General features: G+C 38.8%; 1 protein-coding gene across 5 annotated transcripts in view; it reads left to right on the forward strand.

Annotated features, from left to right (window-relative positions):
- PIK3R1 (phosphoinositide-3-kinase regulatory subunit 1) overlaps positions 1-16,631 on the forward strand; it is an 84,994-nt gene extending 68,363 nt beyond the window's left edge. For 3 of the 5 annotated variants that reach the window (XM_032145451.2, XM_058433864.1, XM_058433865.1), the window contains exons 8-16: positions 7,545-7,647; positions 8,395-8,493; positions 8,597-8,777; positions 9,003-9,128; positions 9,832-9,974; positions 10,199-10,375; positions 10,471-10,539; positions 11,204-11,374; positions 12,407-16,631. In XM_032145451.2, coding sequence (XP_032001342.1) covers positions 7,545-7,647; positions 8,395-8,493; positions 8,597-8,777; positions 9,003-9,128; positions 9,832-9,974; positions 10,199-10,375; positions 10,471-10,539; positions 11,204-11,374; positions 12,407-12,596 — 1,259 coding nt within the window. In that variant the 3' untranslated portion in view covers positions 12,597-16,631. Of the gene's footprint in view, positions 1-3,367; positions 3,973-5,288; positions 6,070-7,544; positions 7,648-8,394; positions 8,494-8,596; positions 8,778-9,002; positions 9,129-9,831; positions 9,975-10,198; positions 10,376-10,470; positions 10,540-11,203; positions 11,375-12,406 lie in introns of those variants that run through there. The other 2 variants (XM_032145455.2, XM_032145453.2) reach the window with 2 other exon arrangements.
- Positions 16,632-18,028: the final 1,397 nt, after the last annotated feature.

Consider the following 18,028-nt stretch of genomic DNA (forward strand, 5'->3'; position numbering starts at 1 on the left):
TGATAAACTTCCAACTTTCAAAGAATAGTCATACATCAACACATCTAATACGTCCAGCAATCCTCGGAAATAAGGATTCTCCTCATTTACAGAGGGAAGCTAAGATTTGGAAAAGGTAGGGCACACAGTAAGCTCTCTGGACTTTGTCGATAGTTTGCTGTTCTATTTTGTTACTAAAAAGTCTTAAAAATATTTAAAGCCAAGCGACAAGTTTTCTTGAATCATTGTGTTATCTTTACCCAATTAATGCTTAGGCAGGTAAAGTAGATTTCTGTAGGCAAACCAAGGTAAAAATAAGTCTATTTAACATAGGGTGCCTTTGAATGAAACCCATTATAAGTGTTTTTACATATTTCAGATTTCATGGATATATTCAGAAATATTAATGTATAATTGAAGTCTAATATTGCACCCTCAAAGCCCAGAGTGAAAAATAAATGACTCTTTCTCCCCCTTGCCCTTCTACACCTGTCAAAGTTAATTTTTAACCACTGGCACATTGTAAAACATTCATCCTAAAGAGCCTGATTCATTAAGTCTTGTTTTAAATGCTCTGGGCTTGGTTCTCAACCCAGACTAAAGGCAAGCACTAAGGTAGAGGGAAATGACATTCAAAGAGCTTTACTTGTCTCTGATTTAGTTTTTATTGGTTTAAAATGTGGTCTGACATTAGAGGGTTGCTTCAAAGGTGAAAAATGAAACTTTGAAAAATTACGTGTTTTTAGATGCGTAGAACTAAACAGGCAAGCCACACTAGGTTTTGTCAAACAATAGTTTTATTTGTGCTCTGAGAGACACAGGTATTTTGGTATGTTTGTGTTTAGGAGGGGTATACAGTCAGTTTTACTTTTGTTTTCACAGTGCAGATGTCTCTTTGTCTCAAGGGACAAAGATCTGAGGGAGAATTGCAGGGGGGTACTTCTTTATTCTGCTAAGCAGTGGGGATGCCTTTTCAGAAACCTGGTGGAATGTGTCAGATTTTATACATATGTAAACCTGGGCTTATTTATATACTTAAATGGATGTTTTCGTTAGCACAACATCAATTAAGACCAGTGGATATGGAGCCAATAATTTGAATTACCCTAAAAGGCCCTCTGTTCTAAGTTGTCTTAAGTTAAAATTATGAAGGAGAGGTATTCATTTTACCCTTAGATGAAGATTTTGGTTAATTTTTGTTGTCTATTCTTTTTTTCATGGTCTTTGTTCATAAATGATGTCCAGAAAAAGAAGAAGTTTTCTAGGTTGAAAGCTGCTTGTGCAACATTTGCCACTTGATGGTGACTTTTACATATGAAATATAGTATTCAGTTTGTAACTTTTGAACAGTTTAAGGATCAAGAGACATTTTCCTGACTATATCTGCTGAGAAGTGAAACAATGGGCTATATTTGCCTCTGAAATTAGTTTTACGAAACTTTGAGGAAAGGGAAAATGATACATATTGTTTTAAAGAATCCAGAAGGTACAGTTAGTTTTCCAGTGTGTCTAGGCCTTCGAGGTCCCAGAGAAATGCTGACATTAAAATAAAAGTTTTCCTAAAACACTAGCAGCTTCGTGAAAACTGTACTTTTGATTTACTAATTAGTTAGTGAGTCATATAGATCAAGTGACAGTAATACAGTTATGTGCATTAGTTTGTGTCAAATTTGGACATACGAAATATACAGAAAGTTGATGGTTTTCTCCCAAAGCAGGAATTACTGATTCAGTTCTACCAGCAGAGGGCTCCCTTTTTTAAGCTAATAAAGAACATGTGTCTTGCAGATCACTTTTTAAACACTAAAATTCAACGGGAAAAAGATTCAGCTCACACTTTCCTAATATAATAGGACCTCTCTGGTAGATGATTGTACATATTGTGAGAAATTTGTTTAAAGGCAGAGTTTTTCCAATCTATTTCAAGACTTTCTTTCTATACGTTGAGAGGGTACTGCTTTCCAGTGGCTTATTTTCTTCTGAAACAGAAAATATACTGGTGGACTTAACAGAGCATTTTAATCTTAGAAGGTTTTAACATGAAACATCATGTGAATCCAGACAGGTATGCTTAGGAGACTGATGTTTCCAATGTTTCTAGCTTTAGAAAGGCTATTTTTAAAAGTAGGGCAAGATGATGTAGCTCAGGATGCAAGGGTATTCTCTGAACTAACCATATGTCCCTCTGATCAGATGGCAGATTCACTTATAGACTGTTATTTCCATTGGGAAAGTTTTTCAATATTATATCAGTTGCACGAAAGGAAAGTTTGTGAAATCACTTTCGTCGAGGGTTTACAGCACTTGCCAGATATTTCAAGTAACCCTGAAGCTAGTTCCTGCTGTTGGCCTGTGTGGACTTTATGTGACCACTGGATCACTTTCCCATGCAGAGTATGAGGGTATTATTGAAAGAACCTATGTCTTCAAAGGGAATGAAATGTTTTGTTTTAATTTAAGCAAGCTAAAAATAGAAAACAGAAAAAACCAGAGTTTTGCTGGGGGTGTGAAATTTTTTGCATGTGGCTTAAAAGATTAACTTCAGTTTTGTCCATTTTTTTTACTTTCTCTAGCAAAGGGAAGTGAGGAGCAGGGACAATGGGTAGAGAAGGACATGCGAAACCATCAGAAGATTGGGTTCTAGTCTTAGGGCTATAATCTTCTGCAAACCACTTCACCTCCCTGGGTCAGATTTTGTTTTCCCCTCTATGGCATGAAGGAATTGATTGAAGTGATCTCTAAATTACTTGCTAGTTTAAAGTTTGGTGATTTCCCTGGATAATCTTAAAGCTATCTATGCTCATGCAACTGAAAATTTTCTTAGATCAAATTTTAATTAAATAGTAGTCAATAATCCCAAGTCTGGTCCATTGCCACCTTCTCAAATAAAGGGCAAACATCCGCTAGAAAGGTATACCCTTCTCTGCCCTTCTATCCTTTACCCCATTAGCTAGCACATAAACCTAATGCAGAGACACCTTTTAATTAGCAGGTCATATGGCCATTTAAATGCGAGTTGCAATCAACCTCATAAAAATAGCCGCAGTGTTGTTTTTTTCTGAATCGTCACATGATCATGGAGTATAGTGTGCATGTGGTGTGGGGTTTAATATTCGTCCGAGGATGCCCTCCTACTACTTACTATTGAACATTTTTGTAATCTGCTCCCTGCCCGAGTTGCTCACAAGGGCTTTCCTGTTACACCTGCGGGGCTGTCTGTGCTGGTGTGTGGGAGGAGGTGCAAGAGGTGGACACGAGCGAGGCACTGTGTTCTGGGTTGTTCCAAGAGGTTCAGGCCTTTACAAGTGAGGCTTTGATTCTATTTTTTGCTGACTAGCTCAGCCACTTCCTGTGTTTGGCTGTGCATAGTGCCTCGCTTCACTGTCGGCTACTTGAGCCCCGCGAGCCAGCCAGCGCGCTCAGCAGCCAGTGAGACTATTTTAGGTCCCCTCACAATGGCCTTCTCATTTCCCAGGCGAAAATGAGCAAGTTGGTCTTGCATTGGCCACTTGTCAGCCGATGACAACTTTGACTTGGGCTCCCCTCCCCCTCCCGAAATCCCTAGCTCAGCAAATATTTGAACCTGCCCAAGTTAATCATGAAGCTGCGATCTTTATCTAAGGGAGACGTGCGAGCGCCTGGGCTCCTTTCCTCCCAGATACAGTAGCGAAATCCAGTTGGCTTCTCAATGAGGAGCCGGCAGTGAGCGGCGGTGGCCCGGACGCACTGCCGGGCGGGGCGTGGGGCGGAGGGACCAGCCGAGCCGCGCAGAGCTGGGCCACTGTGCACGCCCGGAGGGTCCTGGCTGCGCCCCCGCTCCTGCGCGCACTCTCGGCGCCGGACACGAGCACTGCCTGCCGGGAACAGGCTGGGGGGAGGTGCGGGGGCTTGGCCCACTTGGTGGAAGAACAGCTTTGGGGATTTTTTTTTTTTTTTTTCATTGTCGGATACAGGCATTTCAAAGGGAAACCGTTGAAATGCATAACCTGCAAAGTAAGTTGCCTTGAATTTGTGCACTTCTCTGTTCCTTCCCTGTGGTTTATCTGAGCGGTGCCTTTCTGTAGTTTGTCTTGGAGTACGTGTGTGTGCGTGCGCCCCTGTAAGCGCTGCCTGGGGAGGACAGATGGGAGATTAGGGGAGACACTCCCCCTGTCCTCGAGGGGGACAGTGGCTGGGAAAGATAGGGTTTAGGTTGGAAGTTCAGTAAGAAGGTACTAATTACAACGTGCTTGGTTGGAAGTTGGTGCCAGGCCAGGGCTTGGAGAGACCATGGGAAAATCACCTGTCTTCTCCCTGGGTTAGTTTGCCACAGGAGATCCAACAGCCAGACTGGTTTGCACCGACGGTTCCCAAATGCACAGACTGGCACTCTGGGCTGTTACACCGGCCGCAGCTGCTCGGAGAACTTGTTTCCTTGCTTTGGGGGAGGGTCGACATTTTAATTAAACTAAAAAAGAATGTTTTTCTGAATCTTATCTGAGGGCATACAGCCACCTTTACGATTTTTATTTGAATTTGAGTTCAGGTAAACTTAGGCAAATAGAAAAGTGGGACAGGGTGGGAAGAGACAAGGTGAGCCTGCTTTTCCCAATAATGGGAAAATGAATTAAACTAGACGGGACGTCAGAGAACAGAATGCCTTGCCTTTGGTCTGCTTTTTAATATATTTTATGATCCCAAATTTTACAGAAAGTCTCAAGGGTTTCTGTGTTTTTCAAATGGTCACACAAATATGTGACATACATGTGTACATAGATCACAGAGCCCCACTGTAGTTTTTTAAATGAGCCACATTTACATGGGGAAAGGGCCCCTCCCCCCCACCATCCTAATATTGTGAATGTAAAGAGAGATTGGTTCACAGTGAGAATGTACAGTAGGCTCCTATAATGGTGACAGGATTATATGCAAAATGACTTTGAAGAACCAAAATTGATTTATTTATGTTAAGTAGTGCTAAGAAGGAATATTTGTCCCAGAGTGAGGCGTTTGAGATAGAGGGGAAAAAGCAAAAAAAAAAAAAAAAAAAAAAAGTGATTACATCATCTTCCCGTTCAAGCAGTATTAGTAGTGAAGATGGGTTCATCAGTGAAATATTTTGCAAAGATAAATCTCCCTCTACTCTGCATTCTGATCTATAGCCTCTTTCTTTTTGGAAGAAGCATTTTCTTTGCCCAGTTTTTTTAGGCAGTCACATTAAAATTCTCATTAATAATGTTGACAGACAATTACGTTTATTATTTCTGCTAATAGGCATCTGCATTCGTATTCAGAATTTTCATTGTTTGTTAGTCTATAAAGTCTAGTTTTAACTTTGGAATGTTTGGTAGAGGAGGACATTTTATCTATACATTTTCTTTCAACTGTCCTTTCTAATGTGGTACATTGGTGACAGTGTTTGAATTCTGGGCTTTCAGTGAATTATGGAGGACTAAAATACCAGGAGTCGTCTATACTGCTTCTCTTATTCATGAGAGATATCTAAGGACTATAAAATATAGCTTAAATATACCCTTTTAATGCCTTTGTAAGATTTTTAAACCAAGGAATGACTGGGCTATCTATAAACCCAGATGCACTAAGTGGGGAGAAAAGCTCGGAGCTGCAGCATATCAGCTTTTGTCAACCTGCCAACAGCAGAGCGTACCATGCTGCAAGGAGTAATAAACAAGGAATTGGAAAACTCGCTGCTGGAGAACAGTCAAATTAAACACCTTTTTGAAAGGATGAACGTGTATATATTGCAGTTCTATTAAATGTAGCTTCTCAGTGAGGTTGGCATTATGTTAAGGCTGGTATGGAAGAGAACTGATGAAGCAGGAGTGGTCTGGTGACATTTTTCTGACTTGATTGGCTGGGGCGTGTGATGTAATAGGTTTCAGTGCAGCCCCTTATAGGTTTTAAAATGAATTCCAAGACACCATTACAAAGAAAGCCGGACTCTTTTCTTATAACTGAGCTCAGCCAAGGAAACTCTTGCACAAATGTACAATACTGTTTGGAATATGGAAGACCTGGATTTAGAATATGCCAAGACAGATATAAATTGTGGCACAGACTTGATGTTTTATATAGAAATGGACCCACCAGGTAATACTGCGGTATTATTGTAGAGAGTTAGTTAATTTTGTGGCTTTTTAATTTTTTGAAAGCTACTGTAGAAGATCCTTTTTAGATTTCTGTTTTTATTACATTGATAAAAATTAGTTTGCTCATGGCTTAAAAATTAAACAGATTGTTTGACTGTCTGTGGAAGCAAGCAGCTCAGGCTGTGTGTGGTAAATGCTTATTCTTACTTGAATGGATATGAATTGAACTCCAGTTTTTCACTGGTGTCTTTTGTTAATCGAGTTCCTTCCCTGGGTGAGTTATGTTGTGGGATATTGTCCCTGTAATTAAAATGATGCATCCTTTGTGCTGCTTTTCTCTGTTGCCAGTGGATGAGAACAGTGTGGCACTTTGCAGTGATAACACTTGGTACTTTAGAAAGCATGTAAAATGTAGCAGTGATTACAACTCAGTTCTCTAGATGTTGAGACTTTGCTTGCTCTCTCTTATATGAAGGTATTATAATGAAAAAAGAAGTCGACTTTCCATTATTGTTAGTCTTGGTAAAATATTCTTGGTAGATACCTGAAATCATTTTTTGTGTAAGTTAAAATAGTGCTTTAATATTCTTGGTAGATACCTGAAATCATTTTTTGCGTAAGTTAAAATAGTAACAGTGCTTTAAAACTTATGACAGAATTTACCTAAAAATCCTAGATTTATTTTGTTTCCTAAGTTGTTTTATTCCAATGTTAGCTCTCCCCCTGCCCCCATTTAAGATATTCAGGAATATTGCAGTCTTTTATCTGTCACCAATTGGTATATATGAATACTGATTTGACATTGAGGAAGGGGGATATCATTTTTAATCAGACCTGGTATATAGAGTACAATTTATCCAACAGAATATTTACATAAATATTAAAGAGATTTAGGGCACAGATGAGAGTTTCTTAAAGTGGCTTTTGGCAGAACAGTGCTTGAAATACTAAGATTAGAGAAACCCAGTTGTTCCTCTTAAAACATACTGCTGCAGATGAGCCTTTTTATTACTGCAAACAGTGTTTGTGGAGGACGGGGACCAAATTTGTGTTTCATAATTAAATAAGAGGAAATTAAAGCCAACTCATGTTATTCCTGCTACTCATATGTTCATAGTTTCTTACTTTAGATGGATTTGACCAGGCATGAAACTTTAATATAACTAGAATCTAGAAGTACAGAATGTCATGGCTCTGGATTTACTTTGAAATTTATTCACATGGCCAGCCCAATTTATTTGTTAGTTTCTAAGGCTCTCTCTTTTCTCCTTTTCAGTTTCATTTCTTTTTGAGCCATGCTCTGAAAGATTTTTTTTTTTTAAGAAAATTATCTTCCATATTGCATGGAATTATGAACTAATGCTATATATTTCAGTTACTCTAATTTTTTATTTTTTTAGAGTAAAAGTATTCATCTAAAAAATTTAGTTCTAATGTAGTTGGGATTGCGAACAACTTTTTCTTTTTCATCTGCAGCACTGCCTCCTAAGCCACCAAAACCCACTACTGTAGCCAACAACGGTATGAATAACAATATGTCCTTACAAGATGCTGAATGGTACTGGGGAGATATCTCGAGGTAAGGATACAGAAACTTCGTTTTCACTAGATACAGAGAGTTTTAGATTAAAAGAAAGAAAAGCACCAGCTTGGTAAGTTCCATTTTTAGGATATCATCCAACATAAGCATGAAGCATAGTTGGTTCTCCTCCAAGGACGACCAGAAAAAGTCACTGAGCGCTGGAGAACTGTAGGTGCTGGATGCCACAGGAAATTAAATACCCGGGAAGTTTCATTATTGACAGAGATGGCAGTGAAGCGCCAGAGTGCAGTGGCACTGCCTAAGAACAGAGTGTGAAGGCACTCTATCTATTAAGCACAACTCTAAGAATTCTTGCCTTAAAGACAATAAGAAAACAATGCCATTTTATGTTAGCTTTGGGAAGGGGGAGTAAGATTGGAGAAACCTTTTTGAGATCACGAGTTTCTGTGCTCATTTGTCAGAGAGATTGTGATGTTTGGTTGAAAAAATAAAAAACTTAGTACCACAGATACACCAATAGTGAAAGTGATATGCACCTGTTTGTGATGAGACTGCAATTGCTAACGTTTCTATTTAAACAAATTATTAGCTCTTATTAGTAAGCTCTGAAAATGCAATTCATTAATTTAAATATGTGGGCAGGAGGAATATGGGCACTGACTGTCCTTTCCACCTGATTTTGCTGTGAACCTAAAACTGCTCTAAAAAATAGCCTATTTTAAAAAATATAAATCTGTGGTCACTAAACCTTAAGGTGAGCATTGTTTTGTGTTTTCATTTCAGGGAAGAAGTGAATGAAAAACTTCGAGATACAGCAGATGGGACCTTTTTGGTACGAGACGCGTCTACTAAAATGCATGGTGATTATACTCTTACACTAAGGTAAGCCGGGGAATATAGCTGAAATTAGGGTTTGGGGCTGATATTAAAACATATTTCCTTATTCCAAAATGTTAATACCTTTATTTTTATATTGTTTTTACAGGAAAGGGGGAAATAACAAATTAATCAAAATATTTCATCGAGATGGGAAATATGGCTTCTCTGACCCATTAACCTTCAATTCTGTGGTTGAGTTAATAAACCACTACCGGAATGAATCTCTAGCTCAGTATAATCCCAAATTGGATGTGAAATTACTTTATCCAGTATCCAAATACCAACAGGTAATAAAAACTGAATGAATTATCCAGTTACGATGTTTAGACAAGATACTTTTAATACTTAGAAAACATTTGAAGCAGATGAATTACATGTAATCAAGTCTAAAAAACTTGACACTTGTAATTACATAATTGCAATTTTAAAGATGTTTCCATGTCAGCTATTTTGTTAAACAATTGTTATTTGATTAAATACCTTATTCATTGAATTTATTTTAATCTTTCTAGGATCAAGTTGTCAAAGAAGATAATATTGAAGCTGTAGGGAAAAAATTACATGAATATAACACTCAGTTTCAAGAAAAAAGTCGAGAATATGATAGATTATATGAAGAATATACCCGTACATCCCAGGTGAGTTTTCTATGAAAATCAGATTTAAAAACTAAGTTCTAAACTATTAAAGACTAACATGGAAAAAAGAATTTAAAAGGTTGAGTTTTTATGAATGAAGTGAGGGTGAGATCATTTATTTGTGAATCATTGTTGATTATTCTAGCATAATATCTCTAAACCTTTAAACCAAAAATTTTAAGTGTCAGAATAATAAATTAAGTTCACATGATAACTGAAGCAGTCACTGAGTTTCAAGTTGATTTAATTTGTGATAGAAGGATCCTGTTTAGATTGGAAGTTAGTAATAACTGGGAGTTTCACAGACTTGTCTAATCCCTGAAATGGAGATTTAGACATTAATATATATCCTGCCATGAAAAGGAAGGGCTATATACTGCTGTGTTTTTCTAGACCCTTATTCTTCACTGGTCACTCATGCATCTGGGAATGCCAGAGGGAATAGAAAACAACAGGGATGCTATAAACTACAATAGCTTTTAAGAAGATAAAAAATATAGGAAATTGCCAAGCAATCATTTTTCATAGATTGAGAAAATTCTCCAGAGGAAATACTTGTTTCTGGGATACTATTTTAATGGGTTTTATGAATTTGAGTCCCACCCTGCTAATAATACAGATCAAATGTTCTGGTAGTGTCTTACAGTAAGAAATTGTTCTATGAAATGTTCTATGACATTATCTTTTTTAAATTATGTTGCAGGAAATCCAAATGAAAAGGACAGCTATTGAAGCATTTAATGAAACCATAAAAATATTTGAAGAACAGTGCCAGACCCAAGAGCGGTACAGCAAAGAATACATAGAAAAGTTTAAACGTGAAGGCAATGAGAAAGAAATACAAAGGTTGGTGTTTCCCTTGTTCTTATGCTAGAGATAACCCAAATCCTCTAAAACCGTTTAAAGATGATCTCGCTTTCTGTGCTTTGAATGATTTAAAAATGACAGGAAGAGAAGCCATGCTTTACCTAAGGAAAACTGCTGGGAAACCATAGTGAAACTTTTCATAAACTTTGGAGACTGTTCCTGATGTACCCAGATAATAACAAATGCATTTCTTTTGCCTGCAGGATTATGCATAATTATGATAAGCTGAAGTCTCGAATCAGTGAAATTATTGACAGTAGAAGAAGATTGGAAGAAGACTTGAAGAAGCAGGCAGCTGAGTATCGAGAAATTGACAAACGTATGAACAGCATTAAACCAGACCTTATCCAGCTGAGAAAGACGAGAGACCAATACTTGATGTAAGTATTTGAAATGGAATCCTATACATGAATAATTGGTGATTGCTACAATTCAGGATCAGTTAATGCGTTCTCTTTTCAAAACTGTTTTTCAGGTGGTTGACTCAAAAAGGTGTTCGGCAAAAGAAGTTGAACGAGTGGTTGGGCAATGAAAACACTGAAGAGTAAGTAGTTACTAAAGATGGTGATAGCAGAAGATTTTTCTCATTTTAGGAAAATGCATGACTTGCTTTGTTTTTAGAACAAGTGAGGAATTTTACTGAGTTTGGAACATCTTGTATAAACTCAGTGCCATTATCCAGAATTTTAAAAAAAGAAAGCTTAGCTAAGGAGGACTAGGATTTATTTTTACTCATAATGCTGTGACACAACTCTGTGTCCATAATGATGTCCCTGAACATCTGAAAACTCCCAAAATATTTTTGGAACAGAGAAAAAATAATTATGCTTAATATATTTTAAAGCCTAAGTATCTACTTTGTTTGAATTACTCAAAAACTGGCAATCTGCCTAGTCAATTTCCTGATCTAAACTGGATAAACAAGATTGTTTTAATACCTTCCACTCTGCCCAGGTACCTGAGTGTGGTTGCTTGAAAACAGAAATAGTACAGTTGATTGCTAACTCTTTGTCCTGGGAGGTTGCACTGGAGGCTGAATACCAGGAGAGGAAAACTCAGGTCAGGCAGAGGCAGGCATGGGATGGCCAGTCTGACTGGCTTAGTAGGGGCCAGGAGGGAAGTGAGGGGGCTATGCCTAGGGAAGACAGCAAGGCAGGCTGATGGCTCCTGCACTCTTCACGTAGAAGCTTTCTGTCCTGCCTGCCTAGCCAATATTCACTTGTGGAAGATGATGAAGATTTGCCCCATCATGATGAGAAGACGTGGAATGTTGGAAGCAGCAACCGAAACAAAGCTGAAAACCTGTTGCGAGGGAAGCGAGATGGCACTTTTCTCGTCCGGGAGAGCAGTAAACAGGGCTGCTATGCCTGCTCTGTAGTGTATGTATCTCCAGCAAACTTTTCTTTACAACATCTCATGAAGAGATGTTTCATTCATTCATTCATTCATTTGAGTTTTGGGGGCAAAGATTTGAAATAGTTTTAGTCTTGAATAAATAATGTAGAAGAGAAACCAAAGCAGGTGTAATACCATTTTAAAGTCTAGCCAGAAGTGTATGTTAATACAGTCTAATAGATACCTACTGTTTAGTTGGAAGACTAGGTTTGGATTCCCATTCAGTGCTAATTAATCATGAGAAGTCTCTAACTCTTTTTTTTCTCATCTTTAAAATGGGAGTGGCAGTGCCTGCCTTTTTTGCTTCTCAAGGCTCCTGTAGTTAGAATCTGAGGTAATTTATGTGAGAACATCACCCGTAGGAAAAATACTCATCAGGAACAGGTGAAAAAAGAGAAAGGATTCTGATCATTATCCTTGAGATAGGTACACCCACACTGGATCACTGACATCACCATTTCCGAGAAATTAATGTCCTCTAGTAGGGAATGGTTCTAAAAGTATGTTACACTCCATGATCACCTTTCATTTAATGAGGGAAATATTCCTACGGCAAAGAAGGCAGAGATGGAGAGTTGTGCAGACACCTCAAGGACAGCCAGAAAGAAGGAATCCTATGAATAATCGTAATGGGAGTAATAGTAACACTGCTAGTCATGGAGCACTGCAGATAGTTGTCCTCATCATGAGTGGAAGCTACCATTTGTTGCATGCTTACTGCATGTCAGGCATTCTATCTAGCATATTGCGTGCATGATCTCATTTCATTTCTCAAAGTAACTGTATTACATACATTTTACTATTGTCTTCCCTTTAAACCATTTTAAAGATGAAAATAAAGTCAGTCAGTGAAGCTGGGTTACCTACCCAAGGCACTCGGCGAAGTGTCTACTGTAACTTAGGACCCTTTTCCCAAGTTGAGACTGCACAATAATGCTTTTTATTAAAGATGCCCTGTAGAGTTGTGAATTGTCTTGGACAAGCTCAAAAGACAGTTTTTCTTCTCTCCTCTCTAGGGTGGACGGCGAAGTAAAGCATTGTGTCATAAACAAAACAGCGACTGGCTATGGCTTTGCCGAGCCCTATAACTTGTACAGCTCTCTGAAAGAACTGGTGCTACATTACCAACACACCTCCCTCGTGCAGCACAACGACTCCCTCAATGTCACACTAGCCTACCCAGTATATGCACAGCAGAGGCGATGAAGCGCTTACTCTCTGATCCTTCTCCTGAAGTTCAGCCACCCTGAGGCCTCTGGAAAGCAAAGGGCTCCTCTCCAGTCTGATCTGTGAATTGAGCTGCAGAAACCAAGCCATCTGTCTTCGGATGGGACTAGAGCTTTCTTTCACCAAAAAGAAGTAGGGGAAGACATGCAGCCTAGGGCTGTATGATGACCACACGTTTCTAAGCTGGAGTGCTTATCCCTTCTTTTTCTTTTTTTCTTTGGTTTAATTTAAAGCCACAACCACATACAACACAAAAAGAGAAAAAGAAATGCAAAAATCTCTGCGTGCAGGGACAAAGAGGCCTTTAACCATGGTGCTTGTTAATGCTTTCTGAAGCTTTACCAGCTGAAAGTTGGGACTCTGGAGAGCGGAGGAGAGAGAGGCAGAAGAACCCTGGCCTGAGAAGGTTCGGTCCAGTCTGGTTTAGCCTGGATGTTGCTGTGCATGGTGGACCCAGACACATCGCACTGTGGATTATTTCATTTTCTAACAAATGAACGATATGTAGCAGAAAGGCACGTCCGCTCACAAGGGACGCTTTGGGAGAATGTCAGTTCATGTATGTTCAGAAGAAATTCTGTCATAGAAAGTGCCAGAAAGTGTTTAACTTGTCAAAAAACAAAAACCCAGCAACAGAAAAATGGAGTTTGGAAAACAGGACTTAAATGACATTCAGTATATAAAATATGTACATAATATTGGATGACTAACTATCAAATAGATGGATTTGTATCAATACCAAATAGCTTCTGTTTTGTTTTGCTGAAGGCTAAATTCACAGCGCTATGCAATTCTTAATTTTCATTAAGTTGTTATTTCAGTTTTAAATGTACCTTCAGAATAAGCCTCCCCACCCCAGTTTTTGTTGCTTGAAAATATTGTTGTCCCGGATTTTTGTTAATATTCATTTTTGTTATCCTTTTTTTAAAAGTAAATGTACAGGATGCCAGTAAAAAAAAATGGCTTCAGAATTAAAACTATGAAATATTTTACAGTTTTTCTTGTACAGAGTACTTGGCTGTTAGCCCAAGGTTAAAAAGTTCATAACAGATTTTTTTTGGACTGTTTTGTTGGGCAGTGCCTGATAAGCTTCAAAGCTGCTTTATTCAATAAAAAAAAGAAATGAAAAAGAAGATATATGAATATGACAAAGTATTGCTGAGTCCAACAATGTTGTTATAAGACTCTTAAAATACGGTACCTGGCAATGTTTATTTCATAAAGAATTGTGAACTTCTTGAATCTAGGGAGGGGGAAGGTAATGAAGGGATGTATCAGGTGGGGTGGTGGGAGGGGGAGGCAAGGTTATATGCACTTTCTCATGATTTACAGAGAAGTGAATAACTGCAAAGTGAAGTTGCTTGTTCAGTCTTCTCTCACTTTGATTTGCTAGTTGTTATCAATTAATGACAATTACAAACCTACTGTAACTCTAATACAGTGTGACTGGTCAGGTATTTCAGTTCTTAGGAAGGAAGTGCCAAGTTTGTTTTTGGGTTCCTGGAACAGTGCTCACCTTTGTTTAGAACACTGGTTTAAAGGGATAATCTCTGTCACATTAGACTATCCATCATGACCAGCAAATACTCACTCATTTTAGGAAAAAAAAGTATGATCTGAAAAACACTTTTGGTGGGATGTTGGTTACTCCTAGCTTTCCGTTCGGTTTAGAACATAAAGCAAATAGACACAATCGTACTCACTGCTCTGGACTGTGTGGAGCTCGCTGAAGTCATGGCCATTGCAGGAATCCAAGTGGCAGTCCTTCTCATTCATTCTAATCATTGTATGTGCTTCACTACGGGGGGAAACGGAAGTGTTAGCATCGTGTTTCCCGTTTAGGGCAGGAGTGAGAGGTCTCTCTTCCTGATTTAGATATGCAAAAGCTGGTATGTTCAGTAGGAACTGTACATGTGTTGGGAGGAATAAAGACTCATTAGCAACCATAATATGGTCACTACCCTAATAGACTAAATGAAATCTTACAATTTCAAATTGCTTTTTCTCCATATTAGATTTACCCACAGCTATATTTCTGTTTAAGTACTAGGGTGAGGGTTTTCTGTTACTTTGTTTTCTAATGTTGTTCCTTTTGAAAGAATCAGTCTTGCAGCTGAGTGAATCATCTGTAGAATGTATTATTTTTCCTCTTTACATGAAGCTACTCATACTTAAGCAAAAGTCAGTCTTACAGCAAGACTGTTAGCCCTCAAACTTGACTTTACTGATCTGACCATCTCCCTCTCATTGCCAGACAACTGACGATTTCCCTGGTTTTAAGTCTGTGTCTCTGCTTTAAAGTTATTGTGATATCCTTCTAGATCACACACAAGTCTAACAGTTAATTAGTTAATAGTTTTTCAACTAGGTTTGTGGGTATTTTTTTTGGTAGCACATGTATGCTATTACATACAAATTTTTATTTCTAAAATATAAGATCTGAGATTGAATATTTTCATTAAAAGCTACAGTTTTGTGAATTTTTGTGCTTCAACATTCTTTGCAAGATGATACGGTATTTAGGCAGTTGCCTTATTTTTTTTTGCATCTCACAAACATAAGTGCAATAGATCTTTTCATTGAACAGCAAAGTAGGATTCATCATTCCATATGACTGAGTTACACCAGACCTATTCTGCCCAATGCCTTTTTGATTGCAGTGTAGCTTGCCCACCACATTTGTCTTTTTAGATATTTTGCTAGCCGGCCACTTTGGATTTCATCAGACAGTCCTCCTAACAATATTGTCTGAACGGCTGAATATGAATAGATACAGCAGAGCACTCCTGATATGTGACTTTATCCATGCATCAGTTTTTCCCACCCAGTGTAGCATCCTAAAGATAAAGCCAGAAGCTACGCTGCAGTGAGGCTGTGATTGGGCATAGAAGTGGGAACATTGGGACCTCACATTACACACACGAGAGATCATAACCACGTGAAAAGGCAAAAAGCATGTGTTTGCAACATCTGATAACTTCATGGCCTTTGATATATGTATATATGTATATGTGCATGGACTGTGTTTCCAGTACACCTTTCAGCCAAAACAGATCCACAGTAGGTGAGTTAAAGTACGTAACAAGCGAACGTCTAGTACAATTCTTATTTATGTGTATGGGATTTTTTCCCTTTGAGGTTGCTTTGTTTTGTCTTACAAAGGTGAAAATTGTTTGCAAGTGAAGTGAGAAGTTCATATTTCTTTGGCTTTTTTGTGTTTTTAAAAGTTACTTCTTTTAGGGAGCTGGTCTGATGACTTGCTCAGCTTGGAAATCTTTGTTTTCAGTGTGTCGAGTCAAAATGTGTTTATGTGAGCTGTCACTGTGGGGAACCAATTGCTTTGTCACATAGCTGGTTATGAACTAGTAACATGTTTGGGAAGTCCTACTGATGTTCCTTTGGAAGAAAAATTCTGCTGGTTTTAACAACTGTGCTTTTGCTATGCATGGTGTCCAAGTTAGTTGAAATGCAGACCCTGAGATCTGTTTGAGTTTGGGGTCATTTTTAGAAAGGGGCAGTTTAAAGCACAATGTCTCACGTGGGACAAAGTTCCAAAATGCCAAATTCTTATTTTTTAAAAAGCTAGTTCTATAAAATACTGGTATTATGGATGGGGAGGAAATAGAATTGAGTCAATTGGAAAGACTATCCGACTTAACAAGAAACTTGTCACCATGAGATAGCATTAGCTGCCCAGGATGCTGCTATATATATATAAAGAAAAAAAAAAAAAAAAAACTCATTTATACCTGTGTATTTTTTAAAGCTACAATCTGTTCAATGTTTTTACAAATCTGTTTATATGACATTGTTAAAATACAGTTGGTCTTTTGACGAGAGGGAGGATGTCACGGTCAGTTGTAATTTTGCCTTCACAAGGCAACTGGGGTGGGGGGTGGGGGTAGTGTGCCTCCTTGACATTCCGTTCAAGTTATAGATTCAGTGGAGCTATGTCTTGTTTTAAGTTGCTTTAATGCATTGTATTAGATCTTCAAACAGAATAAAGGTTGTTTTGAAACTTAAGTTTTGGGTTGAAATTTCACTTATCACCTGAGAAATCTTTCTAAAACAGCTGCCTTTTGGCTTATAAATGTTGCTGCTGTTTGTATTGTCTCCCACCCACCCCCTTTTGATTGTTATCACAGTATCTCATTTTTGTAAAGTTGAGAAGGACATTGAGTGGTCACATGTAATACATATGAGCTGTCATTCATAATTTCACTTTTTTTGAGATGGAGTCAGAGTCCCGCTCTGTCACCCAGGCTGGAGTGCAGTGGCACTATCTCGGCTCACTGCAAGCTCCGCCTCCTGGGTTCACGCCATTCTCCTGCCTCAGCCTCCCGAGTAGCTGGGTCTACAGGTGCCCGCCACCATGTCCAGCTAATTTTTTGTATTTTTAGTAGAGACGGGGTTTCACCGTGTTAGCCAGGATGGTCTCGATCTCCTGACCTCGTGATCCGCTCGCCTCGGCCTCTCAAAGTGCTGGGATTACAGGCGTGAGCCACCGTGCCCGGCCAATTTCACCATCTTAAATGAGGAAATACCTCTAGGTGATGTCCTTTCAAGGCATGTTCTCACTATAGGAAAACTAGAATGCCCATCATCCCTCAATTCTCGCCTCCTCCGCATTCATCTCCAAACCTTGAGAATCATCCTCTAAGAACCAAGTGTCCAGTTTTGTCTCTGTTGTGCAGTCTGCATATTTTGAACACTCACAGTGCAGGGATGACATGGGGCTAAGTTACACCTCAATGCAGATTTTACATTGTATCGCCTAGTCGAGTTACACAAGTCTTACTGTAGATAACTTTCCCATTTGTTTTTATTGCTAAGTGGACTTAAGGCAATACCACTTTGCATGTATACGGTGTTTACATGTAGGCACAGTGAGGATCTAGACCTGAAGACATAGTCTAGTAGTAGAGGGGAGAGGGACGTACAAATAATTACTCAGGGCAACAATGACTAATATTTTTTGAGTATGGCAGAAGCTCCAAGACTGATGTTCTGCTTTCCCCCTGTTCTGTTTGGTATCACAGAGAACTATATTCGCTGGATCTCTTGTCCTGGGGCTTCTAGGTGTCTCTTCCCTGGCTCCAGCTCCTGCCAGATAGACCCTCATTTTCAGGTCTGAGCAAACCCCCTGTGCTCTAGCTCTCAGGAGAAGGCTCTGGAAACATTACCTACTCCTATTTTTACTCTAGCCCAAGAAGTGGTTGCAGCTTTATGCTGTTGCCAAACATCTGGTTTCCCTCACCACCCCCATTTGGTTTCTGAACCCTTCTCTCACCCAAGTATTTATCATTCAATTATTCCGTTAAGAGCTAGGGTAATTCCCCCCCACATACATACACTGGTCTCTGACATATCAAGTGATTATTATCTGTTAAACTCTTTGTTTTACTCTTTCC

The sequence above is a fragment of the Hylobates moloch genome, unplaced genomic scaffold (genome assembly GCF_009828535.3).
Source record: "Hylobates moloch isolate HMO894 unplaced genomic scaffold, HMol_V3 SCAFFOLD_23, whole genome shotgun sequence".
NCBI classification, from domain to species: domain Eukaryota; kingdom Metazoa; phylum Chordata; class Mammalia; order Primates; family Hylobatidae; genus Hylobates; species Hylobates moloch.